Source organism: Elaeis guineensis, chromosome 1 (assembly GCF_000442705.2).
Source record: "Elaeis guineensis isolate ETL-2024a chromosome 1, EG11, whole genome shotgun sequence".
NCBI classification, from domain to species: Eukaryota; Viridiplantae; Streptophyta; class Magnoliopsida; order Arecales; family Arecaceae; genus Elaeis; species Elaeis guineensis.
The window spans coordinates 43,932,372-43,959,424 of NC_025993.2; the positions used below are offsets into that span (position 1 = coordinate 43,932,372).

The 27,053-nt window shown below is 45.9% G+C and overlaps 1 protein-coding gene across 1 annotated transcript; it reads left to right on the forward strand.

The window, feature by feature from the left end:
- The first annotated feature begins 1,445 nt into the window (after positions 1 to 1,445).
- On the forward strand, positions 1,446 to 19,407 carry LOC105034745 (BTB/POZ domain-containing protein At2g46260-like). The gene is made up of 5 exons (XM_010910010.1): positions 1,446 to 1,650; positions 17,841 to 17,977; positions 18,053 to 18,116; positions 18,206 to 18,491; positions 18,606 to 19,407. The coding sequence occupies exons 1-5, from the start codon at positions 1,446 to 1,448 to the stop codon at positions 19,405 to 19,407; spliced, it is 1,494 nt and encodes a 497-aa protein (XP_010908312.1).
- The last annotated feature ends 7,646 nt before the right edge of the window (positions 19,408 to 27,053 follow it).

Below are 27,053 nucleotides of genomic sequence, written 5' to 3' on the forward strand. Positions count from 1 at the left end.
CTTGTCCTGTTTTTCTTTCTCTTTCTTTTCTTCTTGGCAGAATGGGGGACTCACATTCCCCATTCTTTTCTTGGAACTAAAACTAGTACTGGTGGTGGACATGGTCGGCAGCGTCTGAGATGATAATGGTGCTGCCAAGAGGTTTGCATTGATGGTTGGTGGCGAAGATGACTGAAAAAATCAAAGAAATGGGTGTAAATCAAGGAAAAATAGGGGTTTGGCCTTTTAGAAAAAAAGATCCAGCAATTGGCATCCGAAATCAAGGCTCTAATATCTAAGGAAATTAAGAAAAAGATTCACCTAAGAGTCTTCAGCTCTTATCTAGCTTTTCCAATGATGGTTGGGCCCCAATTCTGATGAACTCAATGAGATCTTTCGTAGAGAAGAAGTAGAGGAAGAGATTTTTTTTCTCTAACGAATCTCAAATTTTTGATGCAGAGTGGAAGGGAAGGTCGGGATTCTTTCATCATTATCTTTTTTAAATTTTTTTCTTTCATGCTTTAAAATTCATATGGCTTATTTGCGCCGTTTTCATTATCGCGAGGCCAATCAAGTGGATCGGGCCTAGTTTGCTCTCAAGTTTATTTTTGGGCCAAGATATTACAATGCTAGTATTTGTAATACATCTTTTTCCAGCAAAAAAAATTTACCAAATGTAATCTGATTTTTACTATTCTTTTTTTATTTTTGAAACCATGCCAGTTTGTATCTTATAACTTCTAGAATGTTGATGTTTTGCATTTCAAATCCTTGATAATTCAATATGATAGGCCATACCAAAAAATAAAATATGGTAGGGTTTTGCCCAACTTTCCTCTAAAAGATATAAAAGGGAGATAAAGAATTTTGAAGAAAAATGATATTTTTGTTTTTAGATTAAAAGAAGAAATTTAAAAAAGAAAAATGACATTGTCACCAAGGAAGATCACCAAATACTCAAAACCAGAGGGAAATTAAATTTTCATCGGTTGCAACAAGGTAATTTTGCTTATTTGGGATGCTATTTGGGAGTGTACAGTGGGTTTTCTTCAAATTAAAAATTGCAGCATCACCAAAGCTAAAAACCCGCTTCGTAGTGGTTGCAACGGTCATCTCATGGAAGCATGAAATATTGGGCTCCTGCCAAAAACCGTTACCTCCGTCATCTTGGCGGGTTTTCTTTTTCTCCCGCTTCTCCTTCGCTCTCCCAGCTACTTCTTAGATTGTGCTTCAGAATTGGGGTTGGGTAGGCTTAGTGAGATCAGTTCTCTCTCTCTCTCTCCGTCCTCTTCCTCCAGTCTCCCAGCGACTTCTTGGACTCTGCTTCAGAATTGGGGTTAAGGTAGGGTTAGTGAGATCAATTCTTCTCTCTCTCTTTCTCCCCCTCCCTCCCTCTTTCCCTCCATCCCCCACACAATCCCCCACTCCCCCACCCCCCGACCCGTCCCAGAGAACACCTAGAACCCATGGAGTCACCTGGAAAGATGACCAAAGGAAATGTGGGAAACACCCTGAGACGCTTCATGAGAAGGAAATTTATCCTTCGTCCAGACAAACACATCAGAGTACGGATTGTTTCGAAGCCACAACCTGATGGCAGTGAACACATGAGCGCAGAAGATTCTCCACAGCTCGCAGCAGAGGGATCAGATGATGCCAATAGAGGTGAAGGTTTATTTCTTTGAGTGATTACTGCTTGCTTTTATTTCCCCTTTCTTGGTTTAAAGATGATATATTAGTAGGAAAAGGGATCTGTCAATTTGCAGACAGCAAGAAGCTAAAGGCTATCAAAGAATCTTGAATTTTGAATTTTTCTTTTCGAATTTTGCAATACTTTATATTTTGACTATATGGTTATTCTGTCACTTGTTGATTGTTCTATTGTTTTAACTCTGACTACATATTCTTTTTTCTTTTTGGGCAATAGAATTATCAAATAGATTGGCGTTACTGTTCAAGATTTATTTGGGGAGAAAGCAGATCATTATTGTCTATGTTCAATATGGAAAAAAATAATTGAAATGGACCAATATGATCACTGAATAATTTGCATAGTCATCGCAATATTTGTATGAAGGTTGATTAAATAAGTGAATGTTGTGAAATATCAACTAAGCTAAGAATCAAGAAGTTTATTGAGGTAATAGGGAAAAGAGGAGAAACATTTAGAACATAAAGACATCTTCCAAACTTCCATTTATTTTGAAGCATCATATTGTTTGTATTCATCCTGTTGGGTATAAAATACCCACGGCCGAAGTTCTCAGCGGGATTAATCCTTGCGGGCTCCGCCCATGACTTCAACCGGAAGGAAGACTTCGCCCGGACTCCTATGGGAGCCGGGCTCCGTTCACGACTTCTACAGCAAGGAAGACTCCGCCCGGACTCCTACGGGAGCTGGGCTCCGCCCACGACTTCAACTGCCGGTAAGCTCCGTCCGGACTCCTACGGGAGCCGGACTTCGCACCTGACTTTAATTGCAGGAGGACTCCGCCCGGACTCCTACGGGAGCCGGGCTCCGCCCACGACTTCAACCGCAAGGGGGACTCTGCCCGGACTCCTACGGGAGCCGGGCTCCACCCACGACTTCAACCGCAAGGAAGACTTCGTCCGGACTCCTACGGGAGCTGGACTCCGTTCACGACTTCTACAGCAAGGAAGACTCCGCCCGAACTCCTACGGGAGCCGGGCTCCGCCCACGACTTCAACTGCCGGTAAGCTCCGTCCGGACTCCTACGGGAGTCGGACTTCGCACCTGACTTTAATTGCAGGAGGACTCCGCCCGGACTCCTACGGGAGCCGGGCTCCGCCCACGACTTCAACCGCAAAGGGGACTCCGCCCGGACTCCTACGGGAGCCGGGCTCCGCCCACGACTTCAACCGCAAGGGGGACTCCGCCCGGACTCCTACGGGAGCCGGACTCCGCCCATGACTTGAACTGCCGGTAAGCTCCGTCCGGACTCCTATGGGAGTGGGACTTCGCACCTGACTTTAATTGCAGGAGGACTTCGTCCGGACTCCTACGGGAGCCGGGCTCCGCCCACGACTTCAACCGTAAGGAAGACTTCGCCCGGACTCCTACGGGAGCCGGGCTCCATTCACGACTTCTACAGCAAGGAAGACTCCGCCCGGACTCCTACGGGAGCCGGGCTCCGCCCACGACTTCAACCGTCGGTAAGCTCCGTCCGGACTCCTACGGGAGCCGGACTTCGCACCTGACTTTAATTGCAGGAGGACTCCGCCCGGACTCCTACGGGAGCCGGGCTCCGCCCACGACTTCAACTGCCGGTAAGCTCCGTCCGGACTCCTACGGGAGTCGGACTTTGTAGGAACCAGATCTAGGGTTTCAGGGTTAGATCTTGAAACATTTTCAAGATCATACAGCGGAAGACTAAAATAAATCAAAATTTATTTTCTAAGATCAGAAAATCCCTAGATCTAAGATCCTATTACATGATTATTACATAGCATTAAATCAAAAATTAAAATATATAAATATAGCATGAACTACATGTTGATCATATTAACATGTTTCTATACTACATCTAATGTATGTATTAAACAATAGATCAGATCTATTACCTTGCAAGTTAGACGTTCTAACCTTGTTGATCTGGGCTTGAGGATGATGTTGCAAGCCGCACACGTGTCCGACCTCTAGGAGTCGTCCACACGAGCCCACGAATCTCGATCAGAAGTCCTGCTTCAGGAAATCAGCACAGTATGCTAGTACTGCGCTGATCCTTCTTTGATGGTTGATCAGGTGCCTCCTTCTTCTTAATTTGGACTCTTCCAAAGATGGAAAGTAAAAGGAGGAGTTTCAGATCTAAGACACTCTCAGGAAACTCAAGGTGGAGGGAGGAAAGATATGAAAACAAAAACCCAAGAAGAAGACCCTCTTCTTCTTCACATTTTTCTCTCTAGACACCCAAACTTGCATCTTTCATATCTCCACGACCCAAAAGTATTTCTCTTTGATTTTTGGATGTCACAAAGGTCTCTCAAATCTCTAATTTCACCTAAAATTTCATGAAGAAACTCGTCTTATATAGAGAGATATGATAGAGTCCTTGTCTAGGTCAAATACCTAGTCAAGGCTTATCCAAAGATGGCAAGTTAAGGGACGCCCAACTCTTGAGCACCTCCTTCATATTTTTGTGCATGGATCACCAGAAAAGGGTGCACAATGTATACCCTAAAAGCCATAAAAATTTCAAAAAAAATTTGGATAAATTCGGTGCAAAATTGAAAGAGTTTTGGATTTCTAAAACTCTATCTCATAGAATTCGAAATCCAAACTTATTCCTTTTAGATTTGATCCAAACCACCTTCCATGTAAGAAAGAAGAGAGGAGACCTTTTGTGAACGTGGGAGAGATCTGGGAGAGGGCTTTTGTCGCACAAAATAAGTGGAGATTGGCGTTGAATAAGAGAGAGGGCGTGGAGAAGGATTATGTGGCGCAAGGTGGAATCCTAGTCTTACTAGGATTCTGTCTTATGACTTGTTTTAATTTGGTTTCCCAAACCAAATCAAATCAAAATTAGATCAACCCAATTAAAATAGGTCTTAACCCAATTAAGAACCTAATTTAATCAGATTAAATTAGATTTAAATCTGATTTAATTTTTTAATCAAATTAGAAATTAGATTGACCCAAGTCCTAGTTGAACTAGGACTAGTTTTTTCCTTGCACTTGGCTTATCCAATAAACCAATTGGACTTGATCCAATCAAGCCCAAACCAAATCTAATTAAATCATATTTAATTAGACTTAATCTCAGCCCATTGGCTTAATCAAATTAAGCCAATCAGCAATCGAATTGCTAATAGTTCCTCCTGCAATACTTGCACTGGGTTAAATGTCAATCGTATTGATCATTTAACCCTAGAACGATTCTTAATCGTTGATCAACCATCTGATCGGATCATGAACTCTAATGTGTGTGACCTCATAGGTCCGAACCTAAGTCGGTAGCATAGGAATAAATTTTTATACCAATCGAAGTGACCATCTAGCAATGGTACCCGACAATCGGATAGGTCGAATGTGTAGAACAACATCCTTAGAACCCATGCGGATATAGTTTTCATATAATTCATTCCCTTGACCAAAATGATCATAGGACACCCCAGAGCTCAACTGTCAACTCTGATCAGGTTGTCCACATTGTATTTTAAAATATCAAATCCATCTGATGGATTACCCTGGCCAAGGTTTTGCTAAATTGAAATACAGCGACTCATTCTTCTCCAACTCTTGGAGTGGTCAATCCCATCTCGATCACACTCTGACTTCGCAAGTACTTGACTGTACCCAGAAGCCTTCCGTCCCTGAATTAGAAATTCAGTTAGTCCAGTACCAAAGCACAGTGAGTTGCTTGCAAGTCATTGAGGCGATCTTAGGTCTAAGGGACACTTATACCTATATCCCATCAGAGATATTCTTGACAGTAGAATACTCTGGAGTTGGTCACGTTCAATGATGATGTACCCTTACATCTCACCTGTATGCCATACCAGTGTCTCCACACTCTTTGGTTAAGAGGACAACCAACCCATATGGCCTACAGCGACCTATGCTCGATAGAAGCTGTCGTCCTTATTAACAGCCTATCATTTGGTCGTGAACAGTTTTAAGGACTAATCGATAAATCCTCTCTTTATCGAACTTAAATAGTCCTAAGGACTTCATCATAACAACGGAGTTCATTAGAAGATGAAAGCTTATGATGAAAATGCCAAATATATTTTATTTATTAACAAATCAATTATAATACTTGATTGCTCAACCGTCAACAGCTTGACGATTGACTTTTTGGGACACATTTCCCAACAACTCCCACTTGTCCTAAAGCCACTCGGCACAGTATCTAATACCCATCTTCGACTTGTGGTTGTCGAACTCCTTTATCGCCAGGGCTTTAGTGAAGGGGTCAGCTAGGTTCTCCTTTCCGTCGATCTTCTGAAGGTCGACGTCACCTCGATCCACGATCTCTCAGACCAGGTGGAAGCGGTGCAAGATGTGCTTCGTCCGCTGATGTGCTTTGGGTTCCTTCACCTGAGCTATTGCACCAGTGCTGTTGCAGTAGAGCAGGACTGGACCATCGAGGGAGGGTGCTACTCCGAGCTCATTGATGAATTTTCTCAGCCACACAGCTTCCTTCGCGGCATCCGATGCTGCGATGTACTCTGCTTCACAAACAGAGTCCACCACAGTATGCTGCTTGGAACTCTTCCAGCAGATGGCTCCACCATTCAAAGCAAAGATATAACCCGACACGCTCCTGCTGTCATCATGGTCAAATTGGAAGCTGGAGTCTGTGCACCCCACAAGTTTCAGATCTGACTCACCATAAACCAACCATTGGTCCTTAGTATTTCTCAAATACTTAAGGATGGCTTTAACCACTTTTCAGTGATTTTCTCTAGGATCAGATGGGTATCTACTCACTACTCCTAGTGAGTATGCCACATCTGGTCTTGTACATGTCATGGCGTACATGATAGATCCCACGGCTGAAGCATATGGGACTCTACTCATACGCTCTCTCTCTTCAGGAGTTGTCGGACAATCCTTCTTAGAGAGAAAAATTCTTTGGCCTATCGGTAGATAGCCCTTCTTGAAATTCTCCATGCTGAACCTCTTCAGCACAGTGTCTATGTACATGGACTGGGATAACTCAAGTATCCTTTTAGATCTATCCCTATAGATCTTCATCCCTAGGATGTAGGATGCTTCACCCAAGTCCTTCATGGAGAACTGTGATGACAACCAAACTTTTATTCCCTGTAATGTGGGGATGTCATTCCCGATTAAGAGAATGTCATCTACGTACAAGACAAGGAATACCACAACTGGACCATTTGCCCATTAATAGATGCAGGGCTCTTCTCCATTCTTAATGAAGCCATACGTTTTGATCACTTTATCAAAACGCATGTTCCAACTCCGAGAAGCTTGCTTCAGTCCATAAATGGATCTCTAAAGCTTGCACACCTTGGACTCATCTGTGGATGTAAACCCCTCAGGTTGTATCATATACACCTCTTCGGTCAGCTCTCCATTCAGGAAAGCTGTCTTTACATCCATCTGCCAGATCTCTTAATCCAGATGGGCAGCTATTGCAAGCATTATCCGAATGGATTTGAGCATTGCCACAGGGGAAAACATCTCGTCATAGTCAATACCATAACGTTGACGATACTCCTTGGCAACCAGACGGGCTTTATAGGTCTCCACCTTTCCATCTGCGCCCCTCTTCCTTTTGAAGACCCATTTACACCCAATGGGTTTAACCCCTTCAGGTGGGTCAACCAATGTCCATACATCATTGACCTTCATGGACTCCATTTTGGATTTCATGGCTTCAAGCCATTTCTCGGAATCAGGTCTCTACATAGCATCCATATAGGTGATCGGATCCTCATTATTCTCATCAAGTTCGATGGGATCACCGTCCCGGACCAAGAAACCATAGTATCTGTCCGACTGACGCGGTACTCTACCGGATCGCCTTAATGGTGCAGGTACATTGGGCTCCGGATATGATCTAATCATATCAGACTCAGGTTCAGCTATTGGTGTTGGTCCTTCTACCTGTTGAACTTCATCAAGTTCAATCTTAGAGGCAACGGTTCCTTCACCAAGGAACTCTTTTTCTAAAAAGATTGCCTTAAGACTGACGAACACCCTTTGTTCATCAGCATGATAGAAAAAATATCCTTTTATCTCTTTGAGGTACCCTATGAATGAGCATTTGTCAGACCTAGGTCCAAGTTTGTTTGTGACTAATCGTTTGACATAGGCCGGGCACCCCCAGACCCTAAAGTGTGAAAGTGCTGGCTTACGTCCTATCCATATCTCATATGGAGTCTTAATTACAGACTTACTTGGAACCCTATTTAACAGATAACAGGCCGATTCGAGTGCATATCCCCAGAAGGATATCGGCAAGCTAGCAAAACCCATCATGGATCAGACCATGTCTAACAGAGTCCGATTCCTCCTTTCAAACACACCATTATGCTGTGGTGTTCCTGGAGGAGTCCATTGAGAGAGAATCCCATTCTCTCCTAGATATGTGAGAAATTCACTAGAAAGGTATTCTCCTCCTCGATCAGATCGAAGAGTTTTAATACTCTTCCCAGTTTATTTTTCTACTTCACTTCGGAATCGTTTGAACATTTCATTATGAATCCGACTTATGTTTCATCAGATAGACATATCCATATCGGGATAGGTCATCCGTGAAAGTTATGAAGTAAAAATATCCACCTCTAGCACTGGTGCTCATGGGCCCGCATACATCAGTATGTACTAGGCCCAAGAGCTCAGTAGCTCTCTCACCTTTTTCAGTAAAAGGTGACTTGGTCATTTTACCAAGAAGACAGGACTCACAGGTTGGAAGTGATTCACAATCACTAACTTCGAGGATTCCCTCTTGAGTCAACCTGTTTATTCTGTTCTTGTTTATATGACCTAGCCTACAGTGCCATAAGTAGATATCTGACACATATCTAATCTAGGGTGCTTGCCAGTAGAATAGACTCTTATCAGGCTTGATCTTTTTGGTCTGGCTCTGCACAGATGTCCCAGCCTGAACTTGCACCTTCTTGACTTTCTTCTTCTTGTTCTTCTTCCATTTCTCAAAAGGTCGAGAACCAGAAGACGAACCTCCCACTGAGTTCACCGACTCCTTGAGGAGTTGGTGATCCTTCTCAAAGTTCTGAAGCAACCCCAATAACCCGTGGTAGTTCTCTTCAGGCTTTGTCATTCTATAATGAGTGAGGAATGGGAGATAAGACTTGGGCAGCGAGTTCAGTATTGCATCTTTCCCAAGCTGCTCATGCAAGGAAAAGCTGAGCTTGCTCAATCTTTCCATCAGCTCGATCATGTACAATACATGATCAGTGACAGAGGCACCATCCCGTATTTTGGCATTGAAGATGGCACAACGAGTCTTGTACCTCTCCACATCATCGGGTGTGCTAAAGGCATCCTCCAACACTTGAAGCATGTCCTTTGGCTGAGTCATCTCGAATCTGCGACTGAACTCGTCGCTCATGGTAGCCAGCATGATACAGCATACCGTGGTCCGATCACTGAGCCACTTCTGATAAGTGTCTCTGACTGTTCCACATGCATTAACAGCTGGCTCCTCAGGTGCAGGATCCATTATCACATATAGGATCCGTTCATGCTCCAGGACTATCTTCAACTTTCGATACCAGTTATCGAAGTTGGGTCCCACCAACTTATCATTGTCCAACAATGATCGGAGCGTTAGGGAAGTGGCCATATTTACACAAAGGAGAACCATAACCTAATTTGTAATTGATTCATTAAACCTAAAGATTTGGACTTTAATCAAAAGGTTTCTCTCACTATTTTATTCGAATTGATAGCCTCTACCTCCAATTCGAGGAATTACCCTAATTTCTTAACGGGTACTAGAATCCACTTAGACTGCACACAAGTCCAACTTTGGTTGGCCAACCCATGTACATCTAGGGGTAGGTTCATAACCAATTGTTTCTCTAAACAATTTCTAGTAATTTTAATTTTACCCCAGAAACCTAATCAGTAGGCTTTGGCCTCCACTGTAAGGATCCAGTTAGGTCCAACCATTAACATGATCATACATGGTGTATCTAACCAACGAATGATTAAGTCCAACTTTGGTTGGCTCACCTAACCACCATTAGAGAGACACTTCCAAGTCGTCATATGATGAGTGATAATTCCATTAGTCAACAAGCACCAGGCCTTTGGGTCTGCAATGATTATTGAGTTAATGGACTCATTATCAAACACCTTAATGGGAGGCTATGACTCAGTTATCTCCATAACTTTGTCATTTTAAGGACCTAATAATTTTAGAGGATTTAAATAATTTAGAGGATGAGGTCAGATGAACCAGCTTATCATGATCCTCCCACTGGCTTCACCAAGTCAGCTTAAGGGAGACCATTAAAAGGGCTGGTCTAGGAGCACCTAAATCAGTCACACTGATTTACCTAGCTGACATGGGTCAGCTCGAATAGTCAAGTGATCCGATCAAAACATAATTTCACCAAGAGGCCAGGTAAGTTCGATCAGTGGGAGGGTCTGTCAAAGCTTGCCTTAGACACCATCAGAAATGGTCAGGTAAGCGGGCTCCCAATTAAAAACCACCGGTCTGGTTTACCTTAGACACCAACTGATTTAATTAGTTTCGATTAGATCAACCTAACAGTTCGTGCTAGACCGCTTAGCCAAGAATCAAGTCCATTTGGTTCTTGTTAAAGACATGGACTTGACCAACTACAACTATTGTAATTGATCTAGAGAATCCTTGACCTAATCTAAGACAATAATTGATTAGATTTAGTCAATTCTCTAATTAAGTCCATCTTTAATCTAACCATAGGTCTAACCCAATTAATGGACCTAATTCCCACTAACCCATTAACCCAATGTGTTATGATTTGTATCTTAGGTTCTTCAATTCACAATCCTAAAACCTAATCAAACAACTTCTTAATTCTTAATTAAGTTTTGGGCTGAGGGTTGGGTTTGGCTTTTCAAAAAAAATAATTTTCATATTTATAAAATAATTTTACAATATGATTCTACCAACCATATTGCATGTTTGATTCATAATCAAGATGCAAGTGAAATAAACATGAAACTACTTTAGATCTAATCTAAACAGGTTCATGTAATTGAAACAATTTCAACTTTAAACAATTTCTTTACACAAAAATTATTAACAAAGAGATTTTATTTCAGATTTAAACATCTTTTAAATCTAATAAATCATAAATTTAATCTAGATCATATCTAACAAATTTATGATTAAAGATAGATCTACACAAACTAGGACAACCTTTGCACTGTAAGGGGTAAACCTTACAGCAGGACAACCTTGCAGTTTGTGATTGATCTAAAATTTTAATTTTAGATTTAATAATCAGATTATAAATTAGATCTAATCTAAAAAATAATCTAAGCATGTATAAATAATCATGTAATAAAGAACCTGGGCTCTGATACCAATTGTAGGAACCAGATCTAGGGTTTCAGGGTTAGATCTTGAAACTTTTTCAAGATCATACAGCGGAAGACTAAAATAAATCAAAATTTATTTTCTAAGATCAGAAAATCCCTAGATCTAAGATCCTATTACATGATTATTACATAGCATTAAATCAAAAATTAAAATATATAAATATAGCATGAACTACATGTTGATCATATCAAAATGTTTCTATACTACATCTAATGTATGTATTAAACAATAGATCAGATCTATTACCTTGCAAGTTAGATGTTCTAACCTTGTTGATCTGGGCTTGAGGATGATGTTGCAAGCCGCACATGCGTTCGGCCTCTAGGAGTCATCCACACGAGCCCACGAATCTCGATCAGAAGTCCTGCTTCAGGAAATCAGCACAGTATGCTAGTACTGCACTGATCCTTCTTTGATGGTTGATCAGGTGCCTCCTTCTTCTTAATTTGGACTCTTCCAAAGATGGAAAGTAAAAGGAGGAGTTTCAGATCTGAGACACTCTCAGAAAACTCAAGATGGAGGGAAGAAAGATATGAAAACAAAAACCCAAGAAGAAGACCCTCTTCTTCTTCACGTTTTTCTCTCTAGACACCCAAACTTGCATCTTTTATATCTCTATGACCCAAAGGTATTTCTCTTTGATTTTTGGATGGCACAAAGGTCTCTCAAATCTCTAATTTTACCTAAAATTTCACGAAGAAACTCATCTTATATAGAGATATATGATAGAGTCCTTGTCTAGGTCAAACACCTAGTCAAGGCTTATCCAAACATGGCAAGTTAAGGGACGCCCAACTCTTGAGCATCTCTTTCATATTTTCATGCATGGATCACCAGAAAAGGGTGCACAATGTATACCCTAAAAGCCATGAAAATTTCAAAAAATATTTGGATAAATTCGGTGCAAAATTGAAAGAGTTTTGGATTTCTAAAACTCTATCTCATAGAATTCGAAATCCAAACTTATTCCTTTTAGATTTGATCCAAACCACCTTCCATGTAAGAAAGAAGAGAGGAGACCTTTTGTGAACGTGGGAGAGATCTGGGAGAGGGCTTTTGTCCCACAAAATAAGTGGAGATTGACGTTGAATAAGAGAGAGGGCGTGGAGAAGGATTATGTGGCGCAAGGTGGAATCCTAGTCTTACTAGGATTCTGTCTTATGACTTGTTTTAATTTGGTTTCCCAAACCAAATCAAATCAAAATTAGATCAACCCAATTAAAATAGGTCTTAACCCAATTAAGAACTAAATTTAATCAGATTAAATTAGATTTAAATCTAATTTAATTTTCTAATCAAATTAAAAATTAGATTGACCCAAGTCTTAGTTGAACTAGGACTAGTTTTTTCTTTGCACTTGGCTTATCCAATAAACCAATTGGACTTGATCCAATCAAGCCCAAACCAAATCTAATTAAATCATATTTAATTAAACTTAATCTCAGCCCATTGGCTTAATCAAATTAAGCCAATCAACAATCGAATTGCTAATAGTTCCTCCTGCAACACTTGCACTGGGTTAAATGTCAATCGTATTGATCATTTAACCCTAGAACGATTCTTAATCGTTGATCAACCATCTGATCGGATCATGAACTCTAATGTGTGTGACCTCATAGGTCCGAACCTAAGTCGGTAGCATAGGAATAAATTCCTATACCAATCGAAGTGACCATCTAGCAATGGTACCCGACAACCGGATAGGTCGAATGTGTAGAACAACATCCTTAGAACCCATGCGGATATAGTTTTCATATAATTCATCCCCTTGACCAAAATGATCATAGGACACCCCAGAGCTCAACTGTTAACTCTGATCAGGTTGTCCACATTATATTTCAAAATATCAAATCCATCTGATGGATTATCCTGGCCAAGGTTTTGCTAAATTGAAATACAGCGACTCATTCTTCTCCAACTCTTGGAGTGGTCAATCCCATCTCGATCACACTCTGACTTCGCAAGTACTTGACTGTGCCCAGAAGCCTTCCGTCCCTGAATTAGAAATTCAGTTAGTCCAGTACCAAAGCACAGTGAGTTGCTTGCAAGTCACTGAGGCGATCTCAGGTCTAAGGGACACTTATACCTATATCCCATCAGAGATATTCTTGACAGTAGAATACTCTGGAGTTGGTCATGTTCAATGATGATGTACCCTTACATCTCACCTGTATACCATACCAGTGTCTCCACACTCCTTGGTTAAGAGGACAACCAACCCATATGGCCTACAGCGACCTATGCTCGATAGAAGCTGTCGTCCTTATTAACAGCCTATCATTTGGTCGTGAATAGTTTTAAGGACTAATCGATAAATCCTCTCTTTATCGAACTTAAATAGTCCTAAGGACTTCATCATAACAACGGAGTTCATTAGAAGATGAAAGCTTATGATGAAAATGCCAAATATATTTTATTTATTAACAAATCAATTACAATACTTGGTTGCTCAACCGTCAACAGCTTGACGATTGGCTTTTTGGGACACATTTTTCAACAGACTTCGTACCTGACTTTAATTGCAGGAAGACTCCGCCCGGACTCCTACGGGAGTCGGGCTCCGTCCACAGTTTCTGCAGCGAGGAAGACTCCGCCCGGACTCCTGCGTGAGCCGGGCTCCGTCCACAGTTTCTACAGCAAGGAAGACTCCGCCCGGACTCCCACGGGAGCCGGACTTCATTTTTATTTCGATTGCAGGAAGACTCCGCCCGGACTCCTACGGGAGCCGAACTCCGCCTACGACCCCCAACTGCAAGAAGACTGCGCCCGGACTTTTACGAGAGTCAGACTCCATCTTCTATTCCGGCTGCAAGAAGACCTCGTCCAAACACCTGCGGGTGCCGGACCTCGCTACCGACTCCGACCGAACTTCGGCCAACAAGTCTGGATCCCCTGACAAGCCATAGTAACGGACACCATTGTTCTACTCCTTACGGCGGACCCCGTGCAGCTCCATCATTCCCTGACAGACCGCTATGACGGCCATGACTCTACTCCACCTCCTGCGATGGATCCCATGCGGCTCCACTATTCCCTGGCAGACCACTATGATGCCCACGATCCTGCTCCACCTTCTGTAATGAATACTGCGCGATTCTTCCATCCTCTGGCAAGTCGCGACAACGGACGTCGCTCCACTCCCTGCGGCAGACTCCACGTGGCGCGCTACAGTGAGGGCCACGGGTCCACTCCACTACTCCTCACAACAAATTCTTCCTGACTGTGGGCGGCCCACTACCAGACGGTTATGAACGTCGTTATCAGTCTGTTGAGCCCTCCGCCTATAAAAAGGGGGGACCCCAGATACGTTATTCTATAAGCTCTCATTTTTACCTAAAAACTCTGCAAAAATTTTCGTTTGAGCACTCCATTCTTGTTGAGGCAGAGAACTGACTTGAGCATCGGAGGGTCTTGCCGGAGCAACCCCACCTCCGGTTTAGACTTCTTTTGCAGGTCCCGACGGCGACCGCGACACCCTCGACTCCAGCTTCTCCGGCGTAAGCGGATTTTTGCACCAACAGGATTGACGCTAGTGGAAGGGGAATGAAGGTGCTGGAACTAACCTAGATCACTCTGAGGGATGCAGGGGGATAAAGACAGGGATGATTTGAAGGGCGCCTATGGCCCGAGAAGACACCAACTGAAACAGGGCTCTCGAAGGGAGGGCAGACACTGATAGAACTCTGGAACGGAATAGGACCCCTAAAGGTGGAAGGACGGGTTTAAATAGACCCTGGGATCCGATGCCATAATGATCGCGAATCCCCCCAGGTCAGCCCTCACCCGACACATGTCCCACTCCCCCGACAGGCGGCTAAAAGCGACTGACGGATTGGCAGAGCCATTATGACGTCGTACCTGGGCCAGTGTACCGGCGAAAATTTCGAAGGGTCCCTTCGTATCGTCCCGATTCGAAAAGACTCCAGCACGCGCACATTTAATGCCAAAATATCTGGGGGCGGTCGTGCGCAGGATTCGAGGGGACAACTTCGGCTATGCCAATCTCTCTGTACTTCCTTCGCTCAAAATTCGAACTCGGAAGTAGGGGGACTGGTGTTGGGTATAAAATACCCACGGCCGAAGTTCTCAGCGGGATTAACCCTTGCGGGCTCCGCCCATGACTTCAACCACAAGGAAGACTTCTCCCAGACTCCTACGGGAGCCGGGCTCCGTTCACGACTTCTACAGCAAGGAAGACTCCGCCCGGACTCCTACGGGAGCCGGGCTCCACCCACGACTTCAACTGCCGGTAAGCTCCATCCGGACTCTTACGAGAGCCGGACTTCGCACCTGACATTAATTGTAGGAGGACTCCGCCCAGACTCCTACGGGAGCCGGGCTCCGCCCATGACTTCAATCGCAAGGGGGACTCCCCCCGGACTCCTACGGGAGCCGGGCTCCGCCCACGACTTCAACCGCAAGGAAGACTTCGCCCGGACTCCTACGGGAGCCAGGCTCCGTTCACGACTTCTACAGCAAGGAAGACTCCGCTCGGACTCCTATGGGAGCCGGGCTCCGCCCACGATTTCAACTGCCGGTAAGCTCCGTCCGGACTCCTACGAGAGCCGGACTTCGCACCTGACTTTAATTGCAGGAGGACTCCGCCCGGACTCCTACAGGAGCCGGGCTCCGCCCACGACTTCAACCGTAAGGGGCACTCCGTCCGGACTCCTATGGGAGCCGGGCTCCACCCACGACTTCAACCGCAAGGGGGACTCCGCCCAGACTCCTACGAGAGCCGGACTCCGCCCACGACTTCAACTGCCGGTAAGCTCCGTCCGGACTCCTACGGGAGCCGGACTTCGCACCTGACTTTAATTGCAGGAGGACTCCGCCCGGACTCCTACGGGAGCCGGGCTCCGCCCATGACTTCAACCGCAAGGGGGACTCCGCCCGGACTCCTACGGAAGCCGGGCTCCACCCACGACTTCAACCGCAAGGAAGACTTCGCCCGGACTCCTACGGGAGCCAGACTCCGTTCACGACTTCTACAGCAAGGAAGACTCCGCCGGACTCCTACGGGAGCCGGGCTCCGCCCACGACTTCAACCGCCGGTAAGCTCCGTCCGGACTCCTACGGGAGCCGAACTTCGCACCTGACTTTAATTGCTGGAGGACTCCGCCCGGACTCCTACGGGAGCCGGGCTCCGCCCACGACTTCAACCGCAAGGGGGACTCCGCCCGGACTCCTACGGGAGCCGAGGAGTCGGGCTCCGCCCACGACTTCAACTGCCGTTAAGCTCCGTCCGGACTCCTACGGGAGCCGGACTTCGCACCTGACTTTAATTGCAGGAAGACTCCGCTCGGACTCCTACGGGAGTCGGGCTCCGTCCACAGTTTCTGCAGCGAAGAAGACTCCGCCCGGACTCCTGCGGGAGCCGGGCTCCGTCCACAGTTTCTACAGCAAGGAAGACTCCGCCCGGACTCCCACGGGAGCCGGACTTCATTTTTATTTCGATTGCAGGAAGACTCCCCCCGGACTCCTACGGGAGCCGAACTCCGCCTACGACCCCTAACTGCAAGAAGACTGCGCCCGGACATTTACGAGAGTCAGACTCCGTCTTCTATTCCGGCTGTGGGAAGACCTCGTCCAAACTCCTACGGGTGCCGGACCTCGCTACCGACTCCGACCGAACTTCGGCCAACAAGTCTGGATCCCCTGACAAGCCACAGTAACGGACACCACTGCTCCACTCCTTGCGGCGGACCCCGAGCAGCTCCATCATTCCCTGACAGACCGCTATGACGGCCACGACTCTACTCCACCTCCTACGACGGATCCCGCGCGGCTCCACTATTCCCTGGCAGACCGCTATGATGCCCACGATCTTGCTCCACCTTCTGTAACGGATACTGCGCGATTCTTCCATCCTCTGGCAAGTCGCGACAACGGACGCCGCTCCATTCCCTGCGGCAGACTCCACGTGGCGCGCTACAGTGAGGGCCACGAGTCCACTCCACTACTCCTCGCAACAAATTCCTCTTGACTGTGGGCGGCCCACTACCAGACGGTTATGAACGTCGCTATCAGTCTGTTGAGCCCTCCGCCTATAAAAAGGGGGGACCCCAGATACGTTATTCTATAAGCTCTCGTTTTTACCTAAAAACTCTGCAAAAATTTCCGTTCGAGCACTCCATTCTTGTTGAGGCAGAGAACTGACTTGAGCGTCGGAGGGTCTTGCCGGAGCAACCCCACCTCCGGTTTAGACTTCTTTTGCAGGTCTCGGTGGCGACCGCGACACCCTCGACTCCAGCTTCTCCGGCGCAAGCGAATTTTTGCACCAACACATCCTCTCCAGATTGGTGCATCTTTATATATCGTTAAGTTTCTGTTCTATATCCATAGGTTTTCTTGGCCACAGAAAACCTATACAATCTAGAGGAGTGTGTATTTAGCCATAATTGATGACTTTCATGTGGAAAGTTCCATAATATGGCGCTAATGTATTTCATCATGGAGCTCTGTTTGGTTTCTCTTCTGCTTTTAACCCATCTAACATTGTGTAAATATGGCTAAAGTGGCTTGATTTCTACCCTACTTGTGGAGCACGGATAATGGAACTTACTTCCAACTAGCCTTCTGTAAGTTGTTGTAGTTCTTGAATATGGAATTTTGGATTCACCATCAACGTTAAGTTTGAGAATATTCGAACTGTGGGCGAATAAGCATATCTAATGTTTTTTTCTCTCCAAAAATAAAAAGAAAACCATATCTAATGAGTTCATGTATCTGAAATTCATCTTTTATTTTGATCTGATAAAAGTCAGTCATGAATAAGAGGCCTTAAAATAATCTTCTATGTTACTGTAGGGAATCGGGCTGAGTGTGGCATTTATATTTCTAGGAGGTCAAGGGGTGTAGATTTTTCTTCAGGAGTTGATTCTGTGGAAGAAGTCATTGATGTCCATTCAGATGCTTTATCCAAGGAAAGCGATCTCTTTCGCAGGGTAAGAATCTGAATTTTCAGCTTAGTTATTTGTTATGTTGTTCAATTCACTTCACCACCTATTGCACTTTTGCAGTTATTCGAGGAAATGGAGAAAGAATCACAAGGAGAACCTCCAACTATACAAATTGAAGCGTCTGGTATGTGCTAAATTATTTTTCTTCAACGTGGCAATGTCATAGTTACCCAGAAATCGATGTGATACTTTGAATATGATTTGATGGAACAGAGGAAAACGCCTTCATTAGGCTTCTGGAGTTCATTGATTCTTCCATTGTGCCATCCTCATCTTATGAAGAAATTGTGGATTTGCTGCTGGCCTCAGATGAGTTCCAGGTTCGTACATGTGCTTCGGAATGCATAGACGAGCTGGTGTGGAAGCCAAACCCGGAACTCTCTTGCTTCAAGCTTTGTGATAAAGTGCACTGCGCCAGTACAAGAGAGTTACTAGCAAAGAAAGCGATGAATTTTGTTAATAACACTATGAAAGAAAACGAAGATCGTAATAGACTGAGGTTACTACTGATCACCTAGTCTTTTTTTATTTTTGAATAACTTTTGCAAATAATCATTCTGCATAAATCTTAGTTTTTCAGTGACTAATATAACCTTTTGATTCTACCGATCAGCATTGAGAATGAACTTCTTCAGCTTCCGTTCTCCGCGATCAAGGCTGTCTTCTGCATTGACAGTCTGGAGGTTGAATCAGAAGATGTTTTGTATGATTTTATGCTGTATTGGGCTCGGATCCACCACCCAAAACCAGAAGACCGCTACAGTGCCAAGGAATTGCATCTCGAATGCCTCATCCGCTTCACTTACCTGACACACCAAAAGCTGGAAGAGGCCCTCCAATGTGACTTCTTTTACCCTGAATCCATATCCAAGGCTGTCGCTGAGGCCCTGCTTTTCCAAGTCGGTGGGACATACCATGGTGGACTCGCATCGAGCAACCTATTTCTTGAGCGGCATTACAAGCGCCTGCCCATAGTGGTTACCAGGCTTCGGTTCCCAGAATTTGACCGGTGCGAAGTGTATTTTAGCCTTACCGAGGATGAGTTGGTGAAAATGTATAACTTGCAACTAAAAAGAAGAGAGACTCGGGACTTCCAGTTTGGCCACCAACTCTTCCATCTAGTGGCTTCCTGGAATGAGGACAGTGGGGAAACTTGTTTTGGGTTGAGCATTACTGCCAAGGCAAGACCCTTGGATGATGTTGTCTATACCATTAGGTTTCTAGCAAAGAGAGAAGTACATGACAGGGCGGAGTTTTCTGAGGTAGGCAGTGATACTTTGATTCCTTCTAGTAAGAGTAGTGCTGGCAGTAATGACCTGATCCCTGGCTTCTGGCCAGAATTTTTCAGCTGCACTTGCTGTTACATGATTGCTGGAACTCTTCGCCTATGCGTGGAGATCACTTGCAAACGGTGAGACAGATAGTATGCCTGCTAAGTTGTTCCATGGAATGGCTTCTCACTGTAATGGTAGGATGGTGGCAGTACTTTCAGTTTGCTGAGTTAAGCAGTCCAAGGATGAAATTTCTAAACGCAGAGAACATATTCTTGTGCTGAAATCAAACCAAAGAAAGAATGTACATGGTTAAAAATAGAAATTTTAATTGTATTTGGTCTCTTTTGAGGTCATGCCATGCCTGAGCCGTGCATTGCATCAATGCATTAGTCCATGCAAACAATCCCAAAGAGATGAAATCAGTGAGTCAAGTTCATGTAAAAATTTTACCTAAGAGGAACAATTGGAATGAATGTTCACAACTACAAAAAATATCCATCGACTTGTTAATAATACGATCCATGGTCATGCCATAGATATATGCTGTGATTGTTAAAAATACTCATAGACCACTAAATACACCTCGAAAATAGGGGTCTACATTTTAGATCCAACAGATGCAAGGGAACTGCAGAAAGCTGTGGCTTTGAATTTCGAACCTAGCGCACTGGTATTCAGGGTTGCCAACCAATGAAGCAGGCATAAATAACCTAATTTACATAAGTGAAGTTGGTTTCCAAGCAAAAAGATTTCACAATTAACAGTGGAACGTCCTCTAGCTGCTGCATTTTTGTTAAAGGAGTGCTTGTGATTTGATGCTGCCCTTGTTCGATGCTTGCTTATGAAGAAGTGTTCGACATTGGCGGTGCGGAATGGTACAATGTGCCAACCGCTTGGCATATTCCTGCTTCCCTTGTCTTGACACCTTTCACCTCCTCTTCCCACCCCTATTTACTTATATTTAGTTCTCTCTATCTCTTTTCTCCGATGATGATCAAAAATCATAAGAGAAGTTAGCAAGTCTACAGATGAAAGCATCAGGTATATTATATTTACTAGAAATTCAACTCAATATCAGGCTTCTAGTGCTTTCCATTAAATCTTTTCTTTGGAAAGTTTCAGCATTCAATTTCTGGTTTAGTGGATCAGTTCCTGCATGCAGCTTATTTATGCTATAGAACAGGCCTTTAGATGAGATAGTTGATTGCCATGTAATGTTTTACTTCTAACATGGTCCCAGCATCCTAAAAGATAAGATGTAGGGGGCCCAATTTTTTTTTTAAATTTTCCCACACAATTCTCAAAGTAGAAAAAAAAGAAAAGTAAAAAAAAATTTGAACCTCATCCACTAGGTATGTGAGACAGAAGAGGAGGATTCCTGATAGGAGCCTACCTCCTCTCTCAAGTTCGGTAGGAGAAGGATTCTAGGGCTCGTTGGAGCCCTAGATTCAATATATAAAAGGACCACCATCTTCTCCTTGGTAGCTCACTCCCAATCTTTGATCAATCATGGACCAAACCCATATGATTTCTCTTGGTTTCTGTCAAACGTTCTGTGATACCCCGATCCCTATTCAACACAACCACCAAGAATAGAGCCAAAAAAAAGGCTCGAGCACAAATTTTAAAGCACTCAAAAAAAAGAAAGAAAGAAACAGTGGGAGGAAAAAGACTCCCAATGAGAGTCTTCTCCTGTGACAGAAGGGAAGTTTGAACTCAACTCTAAGGCTCCTCTTTAAGAGGAGACCCTTTCCCCCTCTATGAAGATCCACCGTTGAGGAGCCCTCCCTCTCTCTCGCCATCTTTCTCCCTCAATTAGTTCCGAATCAATCTCATCGTACTAGCAGGAATCTCAACCACAGCTTACCAAAAAGAGCAAGATAAGGCCAAAAATATTTGTTCGACCTTCTCTCCTTCTTTCTCAACTTTGAATCCTTGATTTCACTCAATTGTTGCTAGATTTTTTAAGAGAATTAAAATCCCCTATTTTCATCATTTTTCTATGGATGTTTTTGAATTTTTTTGGCCACCGTAGTTGTTGCCAGCCGCTAGTTGAAGGACCCTTAACTGTGTTGCCGTGGGCCACATCCCTAGACATCGTCTTCCCAATAATAAGGAACCCCTATTCTGGGGAAAGAGGGATTCGAATGAATCCCTTTTCTGCCCCAAAACAAGAAGAAAAAAAAATTATAGAAACACTTTCTCAACTTTGGACCGATCCGACTTATGCTTTTTGTACTTTAAAAAGTATTGTTGGGTATAAAGTGCCCCCCGGCCGAAGTCTGCAGAGGGCTGACCCTTCGGGGCTCCTCCGGCTCCCGACCTTGTACGTGATGCCCCTCTGAACTCCCTCGGCCATCCGAACTTCTTCGACGATGGGCCTTAGTGTTCACCCATCGGGCCACCCCAAGGGCCCTCTGAACCTCGCTGTTAGCCGTCCTTCTACAGTAATCGACTACCCTCGAACTTCTTTCGGGCTTCGTCAGCGTCCAAGCTTCCCTGACAACGAGATTTCTACAGTAACCGGGCTCCTTCCATGTTTCTACGGCGATCGGCCGCCTTCAGGATTCCAGTCGAGCTCCTGCGATAGCCGAACTTCTACCGCGAGTGGCCTGCTCCGAACTTCCACTACGAGTGGTCTGCCCCGAACTCATGCTGCGAGCAGTCTACTCCGAACCCTTACAGCAGACGGCCTACCTCGGATCCCTACTTCGGGTCCCGCGACAACCGATCTTCGACCAAGCTTCTACAATAAGCGGTCTCCTTTCAGCTTTCTACAAGAACCAGACTTCGACCGAACCTCCATAGCGGTTGGATATTGGATGGGCTTCTACGACGATCGGGCTCCATCAGCTAGATTCCTACAATGACCGATCACCTTCGATGTCTGCCGAACCTCCCCAACGCCATCCGAAGTCCATCACCGGCCGACCCTCCACCAGATCCTTCATAAAACCAAACTTCTCCAATGGATCATCTTCAGGTGAGTTTCCACATCGGGCGAATCCCAGACGGACTTCTCCAACAATCGGATTCCTATCGGGCTTCGCCAACGAAAAGTTTCTATCCGAGCTTCTGCGGCAGGTGACTCCCACCCGTAGTATCAGTGCCTACGCCACCCGACAACAGTAGACTCGTCAGCAGCTTCGGAGACATCCAAGCTTCTCCCAGATCAACAATAGAGAGCCATTTCGCTCCTTCAGATGTCCCAATCGAGCTCCAACCGATGGATCAAAGCTCTCTGACAAGTCACGACAAGAGCCGCCCTCCTGCTCCACTCCCTGCAACGGATTTCATACGGCTCCACCACTCTCTGACGAGTCGTGACAAGAGCCGCCCTCCTGCTCCACTCCCTACAACGGATTTCATGCAGCTCCACCACTCTCTGGCAAGTCCCGACAACGGACACCACTCCACTCTCCGCAATGAGCTCCACGTGGCCCTGAACGACCCCTGACGCCACTACTCTCCGTAACAAACTCCACGCGGCTCTGAGCGGTCCACTACCAGACGGTTACGGACGTCGCTGTCAGTTAGTTACACCCTTCATCTATAAATAAGGAACCCCCAGACACGTTCTTCTCTAATCTGGTAACTCTATCTCGAAACTCTGCCAAAACTTCCGCTCGAGCACTCCATTTCTGTTGAAGCAGAGTACTGACTTGAGCGTCAGAGGATCTTGCCAGAGCACCCCCAACTCTGGTTTAGACTTTCTTTGCAGGTCCCGACGGCGGCCGCGGTCATCCCAACTCCAGCTTCTCTGATTTTGATGGAATTCTGCACCAACAGAATTGGCATTAGAGGAAGGGGCTGTGTCTTTGCAGTACCCTTGTTCTTAAAGGAGTGCTCAACGGGATCGATTTCGGTCATCTTCTCCGACATTCTCTTCTCCTTCTTCTACTAGACCCTTACCTGATGCCTTCCCACAGAGCATCCACCAGGTGATCCACGGCCTCCGTGGCCAGATCTCAGGCTCTGGCTTCACCTCTAGTTTTTCAGGCTCCTCCTCCTCCTCCTCCTCCTCCGGCAATGGCGGTCGGAGCGGAGCAATTCAACCTGCTGGTTCAGCAGGTCAGGGGCCTCACTGAAGCGGTGCAGGCCATGCAACAGCAACAACAGCCGCAGGCGTCGGTGCGGTTGGAGAGAACGTCGTCGGAATTCCAAAATCCGACGGTAGGGTGGGCCACTTGGGCCAGTCGCCCCGTCTTTCCCGAAAAGATGAATCCGAGGGTGGAGAGCCCTCAGTCCGATCATGATTCTACTCCCGGAAGATCTCTACCTCCATTCCGCCCGAAGACCCTCAAGACCCGCAGTCGCGAGGACTTCCTGGATCGAAGGCTCCAGGAGATGAACCAACGGATTGAAGAACTCCGCCATGCTCCCCCTGCTTATGGTGAGAATATCTGTACTGACCCTCCTTTTTCTCAAATGATCATGCAGGAACCGATCCCGGCAAACTTCAAGCTCCCCCAATTCGAAAGCTATGACGGGACCTCAGACCCGATCGACCACCTGAAAGCCTTTCGGACAATGATGCTGCTTCATGGTGCGCTAGATGCCATTTTGTGTCGAGCTTTCCCATCCACCCTGAAGGGAGCAGCAAGGAACTGATACTCAACGTTGAAGCCGGGTACCATCTTTTCCTTTGATCAGATGAGCCACCAGTTCGTGGCTCATTTTGTTAGCAGCCGACATCCCCGGAGAGGTTCGGAGTCCCTCATCAACATCAAGCAAAGGGAGGGGGAATCCATCCGGGCTTATGTCAACCGTTTCAACATCGCTGCGTTGGAGGTCCAAAACTTGGACCAATCGGTCACGATGGCCGCTCTGAAGGGCGGCCTCCAGAAGAACAACCTCCTATTTTTCTTGGAAAAGAAGTACCCCAGAAATTTTGCCGATTTGTTGGCTCGGGCCGAAGGATATGCCTGAGCGCAAGAAGCCTTCAAGATGAAGGATGAAGAGACCGTGAGAGAGCGGCAGGCGGGAGACTCGAGCAAGCCCACAGTCAGAAAAGGGCTGAGTGAAGCTCGGCCACGCTCTCAAACTCCTCTCGGGCATGGGCGCGCCCAGACTCCTCCCCGAGCTCGTAAACAGAGAAGCCCAGACCATCGAGTTCGACGAGGCTCTCCTCCCGGGAGATTCCACAGCTACGCCCCTCTCAACACATTGAAAACTCAAGTGCTGATGGAGGTCAGGGAACAGCTCCCAAGGCCGGAGAGGATGCGCTCGCACCCTGAAAAATACAATCCGAACAAATTCTGCCTCTATCATCGTGACCACGGCCACGATACAGAGGAATGTATTCAGCTCCGAGATGAGATCAAGGAGCTCATCAGATGAGGTCGACTCGACAGATTCATTCGACGCCGACTTGAAGGAAGAGAAGATCGGCCTAGGGCCCTGCCGCAGCCAGAATTGCCAAGGAGGGAGGAACAGCCAGAAGATTGGCCTCCAATTGGGATTATCAACTCCATCTCGGGGGGACCCCGACGAGGAGCAGACCTTCCGCGGTTATAGAGTTTGAAAAATCTACGAATGTATTACCAACAACTTTGCCCTGAATGAAAATTCTCTTCATATTTGTGCATTCTTTCTTTTGGTATGAGCTTATAACGACAGGAGATAACTCCCCCATACAAACGAAACTAAGCATGTTAGGAACAGGAGGAGAACCTCATCCTAACATAAGCAAAGTCGAAGGTCCGATTTTTTAAAGATCGGATGGGGGGAGAGGCCCTCACAACGGCCCTTATGTGCCCCACAGTCTTGTTAGGAATAGGAGGAGAACCTCATCCTAACATGAGCAAAGTCGAAGGCCTGGTTTTTTAAAGATCGGATGGGGAGAGAGGCCCTCACAACGGCCCTTATGTGCCCCCACAACCTTGTTAGGAACAGGAGGAGAACCTCGTCCTAACATGAGCAAAGTCGAAGATCCGGTTTCCTAAAGATCGGATGGAGGGAGAGGCCCTCACAACGGCCCTTATGTGCCCCCACAGCCTTGTTAGGAACAGGAGGAGAACCTCATCCTAACATGAGCAAAGTCGAAGGTCCGATTTTCTAAAGATCGGATGGGGGGAGAGGTCCTCACAACGGCCCTTATGTGCCCCCACAGCCTTATTAGGAACAGGAAGAGAACCTCGTCCTAACATAAGCAAAGTCGAAGGCCCGATTTTCTAAAGATCGGATGGGAGGAGAGGCCCTCACAACGGCCCTAATGTGCCCCCACAGTCTTGTTAGGAATAGAAGGAGAACCTCATCCTAACATGAGCAAAGTCGAAGGCCGAATTTCCTAAAAATCGGATGGGGGGAGAGGTCCTCACAACGGCCTTTATGTGCCCCCACAGCCTTGTTAGGAACAGGAGGAGAACCTCGTCCTAACATGAGCAAAGTCGAAGGCCCGATTTCCTAATGACTGGATGGGGGGAGAGGCCCTCACAACGGCCCTTATGTGCCCCCACAGTCTTGTTAGAAACAGGAGGAGAATCTCATCCTAACATGAGCAAAGTCGAAGGTTTGATTTCCTAAAGATCGGATGGGGGGAGAGGCCCTCACAACGGCCCTTATGTGCCCCCACAGCCTTGTTAGGAATAAAAGGAGAACCTCATCCTAACAAGAACAAAGTCGAAGGCCTGATTTTATAAAGATCGGATGGGGAGAGAGGCCCTCACCACGGCCCTTATGTGCCCCCACAGCCTTGTCAGGAACAGGAGGAGAACCTCATCCTGACACAAGCTGAAACTGACTATCGAGAATGAAGGAAGGACCTCGTCCCGATGCAAACAAAGACTCGGTTGATCGACGAGGAGGAAAGCTTCCTCAATGGCTCCTCCACACTCTCACGGCCCCGTTAAGAGTGAAGGGAAGACCCTCACTCAAACATAGAAGAAAAGGAGAGACGAAAAGAAAAGATGACAAACTACACCGGCGATAGGCAAAAAATGAACCACATCAAAGGTACAAGGGACCTCGTCCCGACGAGAGAGAAAATCCTTGCCGAAAATCTCTAGTCCCTAAGGACAAATTGATATGGCGGCAATCAGGAACCTTCAAACTACGTTGGCGACAAACAAGATGGAAGACAGAAGAAGTTCGGTGAACGACGAATCAACGCAAGAATCAGCAAGGGATTACAAACTACATCGACGTCAAACAAGATGGAAGACAAATGGAGTTTGGTAAACAACCATTCAATACCAGAATGGGTGAGGTAATAAATGATTTCATTCACATTTCATTGGTGAAGTATGCATTACAAAGCCTTAAAGGCCAAAAAAAAAAAGAAGAAGAAAAAGAAAGAAGAAGAAGCTCTAAGGAAGCCCAGTTTCTTCCGACTTCGAGCTCTCGGCTCCGACCCTTGCTATAGATTGTCTTAAATCTTCGACTTCCTCTTCTAGTTTCCTCTTTTTCAGCAGCATATCCTGGAACATCTGGTGGAACCATCAGTGCTCATTCTCTGATTCTCAAAGCCTCCTCCTCAGGACCTCGGACTCTGCCTCAGCATCTTTGACCGCCTGCTGCTCGTGGACTAGCTGAATCTTCAGCCACTGCAGTTCGGCCTCTCCCCGCCCAAGGGCCACAGACAATTCTGCCATAGTCTCCCTCAAAGAGTAGAGCTCATCAGAGCCTCGCGCAGAGACAGGCTGGACTCTCTCGGACAACTACCTCCAAAGGTGGGCTACTTCGTCGGTCGCTGTCTGGAGCTTCCTTCAGTAGTCCTCTACCTGCCCACTCCAGCCGACTCGGTAGGCATTATAGTTCGCCTCAGCATCCTGCAGCTGCTTCTGAAG